Genomic DNA, 14,413 nt, shown 5'->3' with positions numbered 1-14,413 from the left:
AAGAGGCAAAATAACACATTTTCCACATCTGTTTCTTTTATAAAGAATATTTACAGTAATAGCTAGAAATTATACAGTTATAATATTTAAAACTTAAACATTCAAAATATTTTTTTTCACGTTTAAAAGTCTCATTACTGTATTTGATGTAAACTACAATAAAAACTGTAATATTGTGAAATATTATTATGGTTTAAAATAACAGTTTTCTTTGTTAAAGTGTAATGTATTCCTGTGATCAAAGCTGAATTTATCCATATTCCTCCAGTCTTCAGTCACATGACCCTTCAGAAATCATTCTCTTTATCAGATGATTAGATGCTGATGTTATTATTGTCTGTTTTAAGTGAATTTGAACTATGTTTAAAGACGTTGTAACTGAAGTAATAAATGTAGGGCGGGGATTTGTCTCTGCATCGGGTGCTGATTGGACGGAGGCTGATCTGAACGTGAGCTTACAGTCGAGTTTAAGCGGACGAAATGATTGGAGAAGTTCGGCACACGTCACCAGAGAGAAGTCTGTGGCTTCACTGAAGACCCAGTTATGATTTTAGATTAAACATTACAAGGTGACCTTTCATTTAATGATGACTAATGTACACTAGCAAACTCACATGAACTATAAATCACAAAAGTTGACTTCTTAAAGGGGTCATATAATGGTACATGCACTTTTACAAGTTGATTATACAGCAATGTGTGTTGGTAGAGACTGTACACAACCATCCTATAATGATAAGTGTTTTTTTTTAAATCTCCTTATATGTTTTCACCTGTCTGGAATCAAGCCGTTTGATGTGTGACGTCATACAGTCGGATGGCCCTCCCACGACTGTTGATTGACAGCAGCGTTTCATCTCAGACCCGCCCTGAGCGAGCTCAAGCTGTCGTCGTCAAAGTCCGCCATTGTGGATCCGCTGGAGCAGAATGGCGTCTGAGCCATTGTGGTGTTCTGTTGTCTAAGCAACGCTTCACACTCAAAGCCCTCACAGAAGAGAGGGGCGGGGTGAGCAAAGCTCATTAGCATAAAAGGCACATGCACAGAAACGGCTTGCTGAAAACAGAGCTGTTTTTCACCAGGTTAAACGAGTGATTTCTTAAAACACTAAACAGAATTTTTAATTAAAGTATATTACAAAGTTTTAATTTAGACACTAAATAATCATTAACTTGGCATTATATGACCCCTTTAAGGTGTTTTTCATCTCAAAAAAACAAACAAACGCCATAGATCAGGTAAAAATGTAAGTGTATTTTTGGTTTTGTGATATCATCAATGCAGCAAGTCAGAAATATCAATCTTCTCAGAAAAAAAGCCTGAGGACAGTATAACACCCCATATACCTCTGAAGAGCACAGAAAACCTCCACACCTCGTCTTACATTCTCAACACAAGCATAGAGAGACAGCATTCAAAACACCACAACAAACAAAATATTACTTTACAAAGAGGAAAAATAGAAGCATCTCTTTATCTGTGTACAGGTAGTTTGGTCACACATGCTCAGTGCATCGAAACATTTCAAAGTCCTTCAAAGTCTTCGCATATTCAAAAAAATACTGGTAGCTATTTATCCATCTACAAGTAGAAAACGCTCGGTAAAAAACATTCCTCCGTCTAAAGTACACCAGAACTGGAAAAACAGCTCGACCAGCACCAGCCATGATCGCCGTCACGAGAAGAAGAAGAAGAAAAATCACTGACGTCTGGAGTCTGTCATGCTCTTAATGCTCGAGATAAAGCAGTGCTACTTCAGTCTGAGACAAAATCCCACAGGTCAAGAACCTAAACACAACTAACATTAGGGCGCTTTTCCTTGGTTAAAGGGACAGTTCACACAAAAAAGTACATTTGTGTCTTCATAAACTCGAAAAGAACACAAAAGAGGATGTTTGGCAGGATGTTCACGCTGTTTTTTAACCATACAACGACAGTAAATGTTGAGCAAAGGCTCCAAAAGGACAAAAAAGCACTATAAAAGTAGTCCATATGGCATGTGCACTAGATTTCAAGTCTTTTATAGCCATTTGATAGTCGTTCACTGAAAACCTGGTGTGGCGTACCATATGTCAATGAGTCATTAGTATCGACTTATATGAGTAATGACTTCAAAATTATTCCATATGAAAACATGGTCATATGGACTTTTTTTTAAAGTGTTTTTGTCATTTTTGAGTATTGACAGCTCCTGGTCTCCATCCACTTTCATTGTACGGAAAAGTGCAGCGTGAACATTCTGCTGAAGTTCTCCTTTTGTGTGCCACAGAAGAAAGCAAGTATTTTTTTTGCGTGAAATTTCCATTTAACCATTCAAAGGTTATTTTATAAAGCCAAAACCAAGAGATCAGCACCATTTTCATCTCATAAAAAAACAAAACAATGGATGTGATGCCAGACATTTTGGCATTATCCTTAAACAAAAGCTACTCTTCTGAAGCTAGGTTAGATCACATTCATATTTTAATTGTGATATGAAAAATAATCGTCACGTGTTCTCAGTGCTGGTGACAGGACTGGCATGCGTCACTCTTTCAGCCGCGCTTGTTTACGACCCTCACGTTGAAAATGTAATAAAACTACAAACCAAAACACTAAATCAGATCAAAACCGTGAGACACGAACAGCAATGACATTTTTGGCATCTTAAAATACCGTGTATTTGATATTTTTACAACCAACAGATTACTATTAACAGTAATCAATAGTAATTGAACTCTTGTGGTGCTGATTTAAAGAGCTCTCCTTTAAAAAGCTGACAGCTAAAGCCTGGAGATGTGCACACTATACGTGTAGGCAGAAGAAATAGCACATATGCAGAAAAACAGAGACGGCTGGAGAAAACGCTTTTGCATGCTGTGTTGCATTTTGCAACGCCACCGAAACTTGGTAGTGATATGAAACGTGTTTATTTTACACCAAAACGTCAAGCAAAACCTACTTCCTGTTAATTCTGTAAACAACGTCGTGATGGATTTAATGCCCAAGAAACTCTTGAGTGAGTAAATTGCATTACATGAACTGCCAATATTACACAATCCATCCTCCAGTGGAGTATCTTTTCCGAGATGTGTCACTGGAATCCACTGTGGTTGCTGCGGTTAGCTGCGTAACTGCTGGAGTCAAAATGGCACTTTGCAGGATTGTACACAACCAAAAAAACAACAGAAGAACGTAGAAACACAGTCCATGCTTAGCAGCAGAGGAGCAAAAACATCAGGACAAGTGCCAGGGTAGGAAAAAGCCCTTTCGCTGAAAAACGTGCATACCCGCGCTATAGAAACCGGACGCTTGGCTGCAGATACACCGTTACAAAAGGAGATTTGACTTGAGAGTTCTGCAGCAGTGCGGGTCAAAGCGGCCCGCTTCAAATGTCCATGTAGTCGTCTTCCTCGTCGGACTCGCTTTCCAGAGAGGACTCCTGACTCGACGTCTCTTGCACCTCTAAAGCGGGCTGAGCCAGAGTGTCTTTCTTCACGTTAGCTGCCGACTGAGAGGACAGGATCACATTCTGATGGGATAAAGAGAAAGACAACAAACAGCTCATGATCGGACATTTAAGACACGTTTCAAAAGTGTCCAAATACATTTTGGGTAGGGTTGGGTATCGATGGGTTTTTAACAATTCCGGTGCCAAACCGGTACTTTTAAAATGGTACCGGTGCCTGAATCGATACTTTAAAAAAAAGAGCCACAAAATGAATGTGGATGGCATTAAAAGCTTTTTCAATGTCTTTTTATAGATTTTTTTTTCTATTCTTTAAATTGAACAGTTTATTAAAAGTTTAAAGTATGCTTAAATAAATAAATAGATACAAAACAATTTAAAAACAAAAACACGGCACTAACACTAGTGATATTACAGCATTAATATTAGCAGACTGTCGTCTTGGTCTGCTACAAACCAGCTTCAGTTCAGCATTATTTCTCATTAATATGACCATATTCACTGGCTAAATATTTTTGAACACATCGCCTTATGGTTTCAATAGCAATGCAACATGTTCCTCGCATCACATGACAGCAGCCACAATAGTTTTTTTCTTTAAAATCATCACAAACTTGTTACCTTTTGTCATGAGCTATCTATCAAATATGTGTAACGTTAAAGCTGCTGTCTGTAACTTTTTTTGTGTTCAAGATTTACAAATATTATACAACATGAATCCATTTTTAAACCATGTTTTTGTCTTACCCTGAATCATTATGGTACACTTATAATAAGTGTTTATATTGGGACTATTCCGGCCAGACTGGTAGATAGAGCTGCGGAGGAGCACAGTCCCTGTGTGATCCGCCATAGACATAAACAGAGAGAAGTAGCTCCAGCTGCAATGTTCTTCCGCAAGACGCGTGCAATACTGTTTATTAACCACTAGAGTGCAAAAAGTTACGGACTGCAGCTTTAAGTAAATGTGTTTTGTCATAATGATCATGTTAGTTGAGCTATAGTGCGTGATGGGCACCGACATGTTAGTTTGCGCCTCAGAGATTCGGATCTGTCGGATTTACATCACGTAAATTCATCCTCGTCTCACGAAATACATGAAAGTAAGTGACCGGTGAACTCGGAGAAAAATAGAGTATAAGCTAATTTAACTTATATAATGTGTGTCTGATATGAATAAAACACAATCAAATAACTGTCTGAAAGGATTGTTATTGCCATTTCCACAGACATCAGCGTGTTTATTGCCGTTACTTATGTGCATTTAAATGTCTGAAACCTAAAATAAACATGATGTGGTTGAAAACACTGAATCGTTGGGATATGTGATGAGCGCTGAGTGTGTGTGTGTCTCTGGCTCAGCGCCAGCCAAAGCACGTTTGATGGCACCGAAATGAGGAACCGAAATCTGCGAAATCTGTCCGGTACATATATCGGTTGTATAGGTACCGATGCTATATTAGCACTGGGTTTCGCTACCCAACCTTAATTTTGGGTCATTGTATCTGGTGATGTGTGAATATTGCAAAGTATGCTTATCGGCTGTCGGGCTGCAACATCTAGTCGATAAAATCGATAATGAAAATCATCGACAGTCACGCCAAATGACAGACAGCACTGAATAAAGCATTTCAATGGACAAAATGCATTAAAAACAGAGTGCGCTGCTGTGGGAAAGGTACATGATCCAAGCGCCAAAAACATGAGCAATTTGTTTAGCTTCAAGCGAATGCGTTAGCGTTTAACACACCTAACACACGTGTGTGTGTGTGTCCTCAGTGCATTTCACAGGTTATATCCACTGATCTATACAGAGAACAGTAGTTATATCCTCATCTGTAAATGCTACTAATTCACGCATGTATTTCCATCCTGAGAGACAATACTCAGCGCAAAACATTCATTTAGCTGAAATATCTTCTGTTGGAGGATAAATTTAGTTTTAAAAGTCAATGTAATTCAACTATTGCAGCGTGTAATGTAAATGTAAGATTATACAGGATAAAGAAATGACAGTAACAGGTACTTTATCCGTATTAGCAAGTGTGTGTGTGTGTGTGTGTGTGTGTGTTCCAGCAGGACATTCCTCTTATCTGCTAACACTGAGTTTGTGTGTTTTTCTTTTTCTTTAATATTTTAATGCAGGTATTTAAACTGTCTGTTTGCTTAGTAACTTTTTTTTTGCACATAATGTTTGGAACAGATATACACTTATGAAAATTAACCATGGTTTTATTATAGTAATTGATTGCCATTTGTATAACCACACAAATACCAGTTAAACTATGGATTGAAGCAAAACTGGTTAATTTGTGGATACCGTCGAATAACTACAATAACCCTGTTATTTATTTATTTATTCTTATTTTAGTTTTATTCACTGTAACTTTTGTAAGGTTTATTATGTTATTCACTATGTGTGTTTTCATTAGCCTAGAAATCTAGACGCACCCTAGCGCCAGCAAATTTAATCTGCCCGCAAGTGTCATCTAGGAACTCTCAATACCCATCTGAGCTGTATTCCTCACAATCTGGACGGGCCAATCACGTCGTGTATAGAGTCGGTGGGCGGGGCCATAATGATGACGGCCGAGTTGCGTTTGTGTGCTTCTAGTAAACACAGAAACTGGCGAACGGCGGTCTCGAATCAGCTTTGACCGTGACTCTGGAAGACTTGAGTTAAGCTTTTCTCTGAGAAAAGAACAAAGAACGGCACTGAAGTCATTCTTAAAAAGGGAAGATGTGTTCGGAGTTTAGCCGAACGGATACGGCGAATGTTTAATCAGTCAGCGAGCTCTGCTTCACCTTCGTTGCTCTGGTTGGTTGTAGCGCTATCCTATCGCGTGCAGAGGGAGTTTGAGAGACAACCGTTATCCGCCCCTCAGATTGAGCTGCCAATGGTGAGTTTCCAGACCAAACATCTTGATGTGGGTCTGGCTTGTCAGTCGATGTTTTCATAGCTCTCAGCTGACATGTTTGAAGGACAGCATTAAGCAGGATGTGGAGTAGTGCGTTTTGTAAAAATGTTATCAGATTAGTTGGAAAAAATAATCTGCCAACGAATCGATTCTCAAAATAATGGTTAGTTGCAGCCCTGCTTTGAAGTGTGATGAGTGAATTAAAACACCAACCTTGAGTTTCTGTTTGGTCTCCTCAGAGATGCTACCTTTGGGCGAGAGCAGGGTGGGCGTGGGGGGCGTGACGGTGATCTCCGGGGGGAATTTAGTGACCGTGGAGGGAATCACCAGTTTGGGCATGTTGGGTGGGATCCTGGAGCGGATGCGACTCGCATCGCCCTGCTTCGACGGGTCACTTTCTGGAGAAATCATTTAAAAAAAAAAAAAATTTTTTTTTATTTATATAGCACTTCTCCAAACAAATGAATGCAGTTTAAAGTGCTTTACAGGCAAGAAGATACGACCGTTAAATGACAATTAAACAACAATAGAGCCATTTAAGATACAGTGGATAAGGATTAAAAATATAAACTAAATCATAAAAATACAGCAAATGACTATTATTCTACAAATGTGACAAACTGAAGTGGAGAATGAGTAGGTGTCATATAATTAATTATTGTATATTATTTACATATTTATAAATCATATGACAAATAATTACACTAGCATTCAAAAGATCCATTTCTGTAAGATTTCAGTCTCCTGCTCACCAAGGCTAAATTTATTTGATCAAAAATTCAATAAAATTTGTAATATTGTGAAATATTACAATTTAAAATAACTGTTTTCTATGTGAATATATAGTGTAATGTATTCCTGTGATTAAAGCTGAAATTATCATCATTACTCCAGTCTTCAGTGTCACATGATCCATCAGAAATGTTTGATTTGATGCTCAAGAAACATTTATGATTATTATCAATGTTGCTTTCAGGATTATTTGGTGAATAGAGAGTTCAAAAGAACAGCATTTATTTGAAATAAAAAAACTTGTGTAACTTTATGAATGTCTTTTCTGCCACTTTTGAAAAATGTTATGCATCCTTGCCAAAAAAAGCATTTCTTGATCCCTGGAAAGATTAAATAATTTTCAGAAGATTTTTATTTTTTGAAATGGTTTATTGAACCTTTATAAAAAATCTAAATAAAAAAGTTTGTATGCATTTTTGTTTAGTATAATTATTGATAAATCATACTTTTATGATGAGGGACAAAAAACACAAAATCTATTCACAAACATTTTTATATCGCCAAAAAGGAAGATATAGAGATATTCTGATGGTTGTAATGTAAATCAATGAGATTTTATAACAGACTACTGACATAACACGAATAGAAATTTCAGTCATATCTCTATATCTGCAAATAATATGTCTTAGTAAGATTATATTTAACTGCTTAGCTTTATGATCAAAGCTCTAGTTTTAAAATATGATGCAATGTAATACAATGATGATTGAGAGATGAACAAATAAAACAAAGCCTGATGATCATATTTGAGACACAGATACATTTGAACAACAGAAAAGTTGCTCCAGTCCAGGAATATTACTTGCAATCTTGATCTTGAACAATATAAAAATTACTCTAAGTTTAATTAAAATCATTGAAGATCATTTTAGAAAGCAGGACATTTGTACAATTATACTAAAAGGGCTTTTACTTGCTATAAAATGGCTTTTACTTATTTTTAAAAAAATAGTCTGAGGTTCTTCAGCAAAGCTTTGATAATCATGTTGATAGGCTTTAAAAATTTGCGTATCAAATAAAATATGATGCAGTAGGCTTTATAGGGTTAATGACCCCAGACTGATGAATAGAGGTTAAAGGATTAGTTCACCCAAAAATGAAAATACAATCAATTCCTCACCCTAATGTCGCTGGACACCCATCAGACCTCCGCTCATCTTCTCACACAGATGAAGATTGACACCAATGACTTTCCTCTCTCAAGACCCATAAAGGCACTAAGACGAAGTTACAAAGCCCATCTCACTACAGCGGCTCTACAATCATTTATGAAGCGACGAGGAGAGTGAAGAGTTTTTGTGCGCAAAAAAGAAAAGAAAAGAAATAACGACTTATATAGTGATGGGCCGTTTTCAAAAAGATTCGAACCGTTATGAATCAGTGAATCGATTCATGATTCGGATCGCGTGTCAAACTGCTGAAATCATGTGACTTTGGCGATCTGAATCATGAATCGATTCACTGATTCATAACGGTTCGAATCTTTGTTTTGAAATCGGCCCATCACTATATAAGTCGTTAAAGCTGCAGTTCGTAACTTTTTGAGCTCTAGTGGTTAATAAACAGAACTGCATGCATCTCGCGGAAGAACATTTCAGCTGGAGCTACTTCTCTCTGTTTATGTCTATAGCTAATCACATGAGGGACTGTGCTCCTCCGCAGCGGTATCTACCAGTCTGGCCCGAAATAGTCACAATATAAACACTTATTATAAGTGTACTAGGGGTGACCCCTAATAGTCGAAGATTCGATGCATCGATATGCAGAACCGGATTCGACCACTGATCTCATGGTCGAATCTTCACGGGTGTTATGAAACGAGGATCCTACCATTTTGGCAATATGGGGGTGCTCAATATTAGTGTTATAAAGACGTGTCGTGGCGCTGAGCGATCGCCCCTTTAAGGGCACTGAGCTTCGCACCGGCCGCGCCTTTAAAATTCGAACACATATACACCGACGGTGGCATTTGACGCCTGTCCGCGGCGATTAAATGTATATTTCCCTCAAATCGTAAATGTACATACTGATTTCACCCTGTGCTATAAGATACACTCATTGTGCAGCTGTTCTGTCAGAAGTCGATTCAAAATTGAGCTCAGGTGTATATAATGTTCACGTCTGCCTGGTGTGAGATCCCTGAGACACGGCGCTGAGCTTCAGTCCGGTGTGCTCACCCCCTTCAGGCACAATCGGCTTAAGAACGTGCATATAAACACACTCAAAGTGTTCTTTTCCTCTCTAGGCAGGTATTTTTTTAGGTTTATTTATCAAAATGTTCTTTTATATATTTGTGTGATGTTCTGTGTTTCGATCGCGGCTTTTAAATGTTATGAGAGAACAGTTAAATTACGAATGTGTAGTGTAGCCTAGTTTTGATCACTTTATTAAAAGTGGTGGCTGTGTGCCGTGTGTAAAGTAAAATAAAAATAGTCTTAGCCTCCTGCTGACTAGTGTCCTGCCCTTCCCAACCTGTTTATACCGGGGTTTTTTTCCCGGTCTATGCTTTACACACACATAGATTATTCGATTATCGGTCGACCATAGAGATTAGAAAATTCTGATTCGAATGTGTAAATCCTTAGTCGGGGACACCCCTAAAGTGTACCATTATTATTCCAGGTAAGACAAAGACACGGTTTGGAAAATGGATTCATCTTGTACATTCTTATTAGATACTTTTAGTAAATCTTGATCACACAAAAAAGTTAAAAACAGCAGCTTTAATTAGTTATTTTGCGCACAAAAAAATATTCTGGTCTCTTCATAAATGATTGTAGAGCCGCTGTAGTGAGATGGGCTTTGTAACGACGTCTTTAGTGCCTTTATGGGTCTTGAGAGAGGAAATGACATTGGTGTCAATGAAGGCCTTTCTGAGCCATCGGATTTCAACACTAATATCTTCATCTGTGTCTGAAGATGAACGGCGGTCTTACGGGTGTCGAAAGATATGTTGGGTAAGTAATTTAATGACAGAATTTTCATTTTTGGGTGCACTAACCCTTTAACTTTCAGACAGTTGTAGTTTGCAGTATGTGGCTCTGCATTACCTGCGCTGGTGTGTGCGGAGCAGGACGGCGGCTCATGTGCGGCCCACTCCTGTGTGCTGTGGATCTGAGAGACGCTGGCCATCTTCATCTGCTGACACAGGTGAGACTCGTGCTGGCGGTACAGCAGACCCTCGCTCGCCGCCTCCTCTCGCTCCTCTACACACACACAGGAAACAGATCCTTTAGGCCCTCAAATCCGACTCGATGAGCCACATTCAAACAGATTTTGTGTGAGTGCAAATCAACTGAATTCTGTATTATATTAGCTTTAGTTATATGCTTTTGTCTTTTTTAAAATGTAGCTTTAAAGGTCCCGTTCTTCGCGATTCCATCTTTCAAACTTTAGTTATTGTGAAATGTTGCTGTTAGAGCATAAATAATACCTGTAAAATTCTAAAGCTCAAAGTTCAATGCCAAGCGAGATATTTTATTTAACAGAAGTTCCCTTTCAAAGCCTTCAGCGAACGGCCGGTTTGGACTACACCGCTGCACTTCCTGCTGTAATGACGTCACTAGAACCGTTTGTTGACTAAAGCTCCGCCCACAAGAGCACGCAAAATAGGGGGCGTGGTCTCGTTGCTCTCCCACGTGGAGAAGAGCGCGCATTCAGCGATTGCATCTCCCCGTTATGGTAAGAGGCGGGACCTTTCCAGGCAAAGTGCGCTAAGCTGCTGTCCAATCACAACACGGGAAGCGCTGGCCCAATCAGAACTCGTTACGTGTTTCTGAAGGAGGGACTTCATAGAACAAGGAAATCATCAGGCCGTTTTTAGGACAGAGGAAACAGCGCTGTACAGATAAGTCAATAGTGTGAAAAATACTGTGTTTTTTGACATGCGAAACATGAACTCATTTTATATTGCACACTGTAAACATAATCAAAGCTTCAAAAACACGCGAAAAACGGGACCTTTAATTTATTTTTATTACAGTTTAAGTCAGATGCCGAAGCAACATTTCAAATTATTATTTTTTTCAAGTTTTTAAATCTAATATCTATATTTTATATAGATAACGATTTTTAATAGCATAAGGTAACACAGTTTCTTCAGATTTTATGAAGGGTAAATTTAAAGGGGTGGCTGCATGCGATTTGACTTTTTTAACTTTAGTTAGTGTGTAATGTTGCTGCTTGAGCATAAACAGTATCTGCAAAGTTACAGCGCTGAAAGTTCAATGCAAACGGAGATATTGTCTTTTAATGTTACGGCAGTTTATTGCCTACAAAAACGGCCGGTTTGGACTACAACGAGCTTCTTCCTGGGTTGGTGGCATCATAAACCCTTGCTAGTCTCCGCAGATGTGACTTCTGCCCGTAATGGGAAGGGGCGTGGCGTTTCCGGACAACCTGTGCTTGGCACTTCAGCCAATAAAAATACAGGAAACTACATTTGGCCATCTAACCAATCTAAGACCATTGCGTTTTTCAGAGGGATGAGCTTCATAGAAGCAGGAAGCAAACGAGCCGTTCAAAGGACAGTGGAGACAGCGGTGGGGAATAAAGGTCACATATAAGATAAATACGGCGTTTAAAAAAAAAAAAAAAGAAGTATTAAGACATGTTATACTGCGCCCCATAAACACAACCAAGCCTAGAAAAAAAACACGGAACCACTCCTTTAGGACTTAAGACCTTTTAAGTCTAATTAAAAAAACTTTAAGGAATAAATGGAAGGGAGCACAATGTGTCGATATGTTCTCTAAATGTAAACGTCTAGGGTGAAACAATGAGTTTGTAAACACATCTTCCCACAGACGTGTTACTTTTTAAGTCATTTTACTAAAAAATAAGCTTGAAAATCAGTACAATCTGGAAATATCTTTTACTGCCCCTTCTGATCACACTGCAGTAAAGAGATGTTTTTCCTTAATCCTCAGTATCTCTGTCTTCATCCCAGTACAAATATCTAAAGGTTCCCAAATCAAGAGGATGTACTTCAGATGTAAAATGACAAAAGATGAAGTCTTTTTTTCTGTGAAATTTATCAAAATGAGTAGTTTATTACTAAACCAAGAATAAATATCTGCCAACGGGCTCAGAAAAGAATCTGCTTAATTTAGAAGATTTGACCGATATTTGTTCTTGTTTTAAGCATAAACTTTTGTTACATTTTTCAAGACTTCATTTTACATTTGCATCTCAAGTAAATGTACCTTGATTTAAACTTGTTTAGATATTTGTACTGGACAAAAGGATAAAAACAGAGGAAAATATTCCTTTTTTTGCAATGCATGAAACATTTAATGCCATGACTTGACTTTAAGACTTTCTTCTCCGTTTTAATTCGTGTAAGGGTGAATTCAACTTTTTTTTAAGACTTGCAGAATTCCTGTAACAAAAACAACGCTGATGCATATCAACATTAAGATGATTTTTATGATATAGTGATATTTGCCTTTGTTTTTCAGTGTTTATTAAAGAGCCTCCGGATGGAGTAAAATGTGTCTATGGCTGTAAGAATGACAGGGTCTGATAACCACTGACTCTGATCAAACCACTGATCTATAATACAGAGGCAGATACAAGTCTGTGTACATCTAAGTATGTTTATGGTCGTTTGATGATCTGCTCATGATAAAAAATGATTTTTTAAGCTTTAATACGGCAGAACGCGTGGCTGAATTTCAAAGACTGCGCTGACAGACTCAAACCTGATTATGTTGTAGTGCATCATGCACTTTCATTTACCCTCTCAAGGACACACACACACACACACACACACACACACACACACACACACACACACACACACAGTCGTATACATGCACGCTTAACACAATCATGCATTTGAGCATTTATCCTTGTTTCCTTAGCAACAGAGCATGAAGCACAGAACACATCAGCCTAAACAGAGGAGGAAGTGAGACAGAAAGAGCGACAGCTGGCTCTATCAGTAATCAAACTTTTGTTGATCCACAACAGAAAAGGGTTATATAGAGTAAATCGTAAACAGCATGTATAATTTCATGAACAAACACGCCATACAACCCTTAATATACAGTTGATTCTTTTATGCATCACTGCAAAAAGGATTAGATTATTAGATACAGTACCTGTGTGGGGCAAGAAGGCCATGCTTGCTATTGGCTGGCTAGGCGTCTTGCGCGGCTGCGATTGGTCGGGTTGGCAGTAGATCTGCGTTGGGGTGCTGTGTGTCTGTGTCTGGATGAGAAGCGGCCGAGGGGTCTTGCTCAGCTTTGCCTCCCCGTCCTGCGCTGATGCTGGGTATGTGTGTGTGTGGAGGCACGGCGTGGAGAACGATGCTGGGAAGAAGATGTCTCGCTGGTCTTTACTAAACTTGGGAGTGGTGGGCGCGTCGCCGAAGCCCTGCGAGACAGAAAAATAGTGCCATGAGCTGACGTCACCTCTTTCAGTAATACAATGGAGCCAAAGAAAAAGTGATAGAAACAAGACTGAAATAAGTTGATGATCGATCTCTTTACTGCTATGCATCTCACTAGGGGTATCAATGAGCACGTTTACATGCACACCAGTAAACTGACAACTCAAGTAAACCTAGTTACATGATTTTAATAATAAACCGGGTTATTTAATTGTAGTGACGTCATAAATAATAATGTCTGAATCTGACTTGGAGTATTCCTAATGTTCCGTCAGTTGTGATGTTAAATAAAGCGTGTCAGCAGGAGATTTACGGCTCATATTATCCCTCATGCAGTTCCAGATGCAGCGTTTGACTGATCTCTTCTACTTCTGCTGCATGAGGTGAGAACACATCTTTACAATGTTCTGGGTCTTAAAAGAGTCTGCGTTTGTGATATATGTCCTTATTTCTTATATGCAAAACGCTCGCTCTGTCTGGATGCATTTAAATCTGCTCTAAGTCATAGACTGTAAAAAATGAAGTATGCGTGCTTGTCACCTATCACACATGCGCACTTCAATAAGCCGACAGAAGGCAGGTTAATACTCCGATAAAAGAAAACGAGTCAACGCGTTTACATGACCATGTTCGTTGTCGCTTTATTAAGCATAATCTGCTTAAGAACGTGCATGTAAACGCACTCAACAAGGTACGTCAGACCTTGACTTCCTACTCAGGTCAATACCTGTAATACTACGGGTAACATTTAATTTGTGATTGTTTTATTAAAAGTTAAAGTGATCAGGGACCTGTACCATGATGGTAGTTTAACAAACTCAGGGTTACAGGATTAGTTTTGAGTTGACAAAACCAAACCATTG

At 38.6% G+C, this 14,413-nt stretch overlaps 1 protein-coding gene across 4 annotated transcripts in view; it reads right to left on the bottom strand.

The window, feature by feature from the left end:
- Window positions 1–1,232: 1,232 nt before the first annotated feature.
- cabin1 (calcineurin binding protein 1) overlaps window positions 1,233–14,413 on the bottom strand; it is a 179,306-nt gene continuing 166,125 nt past the window's right edge. For all 4 annotated transcript variants that reach the window (XM_067412998.1, XM_067412999.1, XM_067413000.1 and 1 more), the window contains 4 exons: window positions 13,261–13,534; window positions 10,207–10,362; window positions 6,578–6,762; window positions 1,233–3,509 (listed from right to left, as the gene is read on the bottom strand). In XM_067412998.1, coding sequence (XP_067269099.1) covers window positions 3,366–3,509; window positions 6,578–6,762; window positions 10,207–10,362; window positions 13,261–13,534 — 759 coding nt within the window. In that variant the 3' untranslated portion in view covers window positions 1,233–3,365. The remainder of the gene's footprint in view (window positions 3,510–6,577; window positions 6,763–10,206; window positions 10,363–13,260; window positions 13,535–14,413) is intronic.

This window comes from Pseudorasbora parva, chromosome 13 (assembly GCF_024679245.1).
Source record: "Pseudorasbora parva isolate DD20220531a chromosome 13, ASM2467924v1, whole genome shotgun sequence".
In the NCBI taxonomy this organism is placed as follows: Eukaryota; Metazoa; Chordata; class Actinopteri; order Cypriniformes; family Gobionidae; genus Pseudorasbora; species Pseudorasbora parva.
Note: the sequence above shows the minus strand (reverse complement) of the source record. Positions and strands in the feature narration are given on the sequence as shown.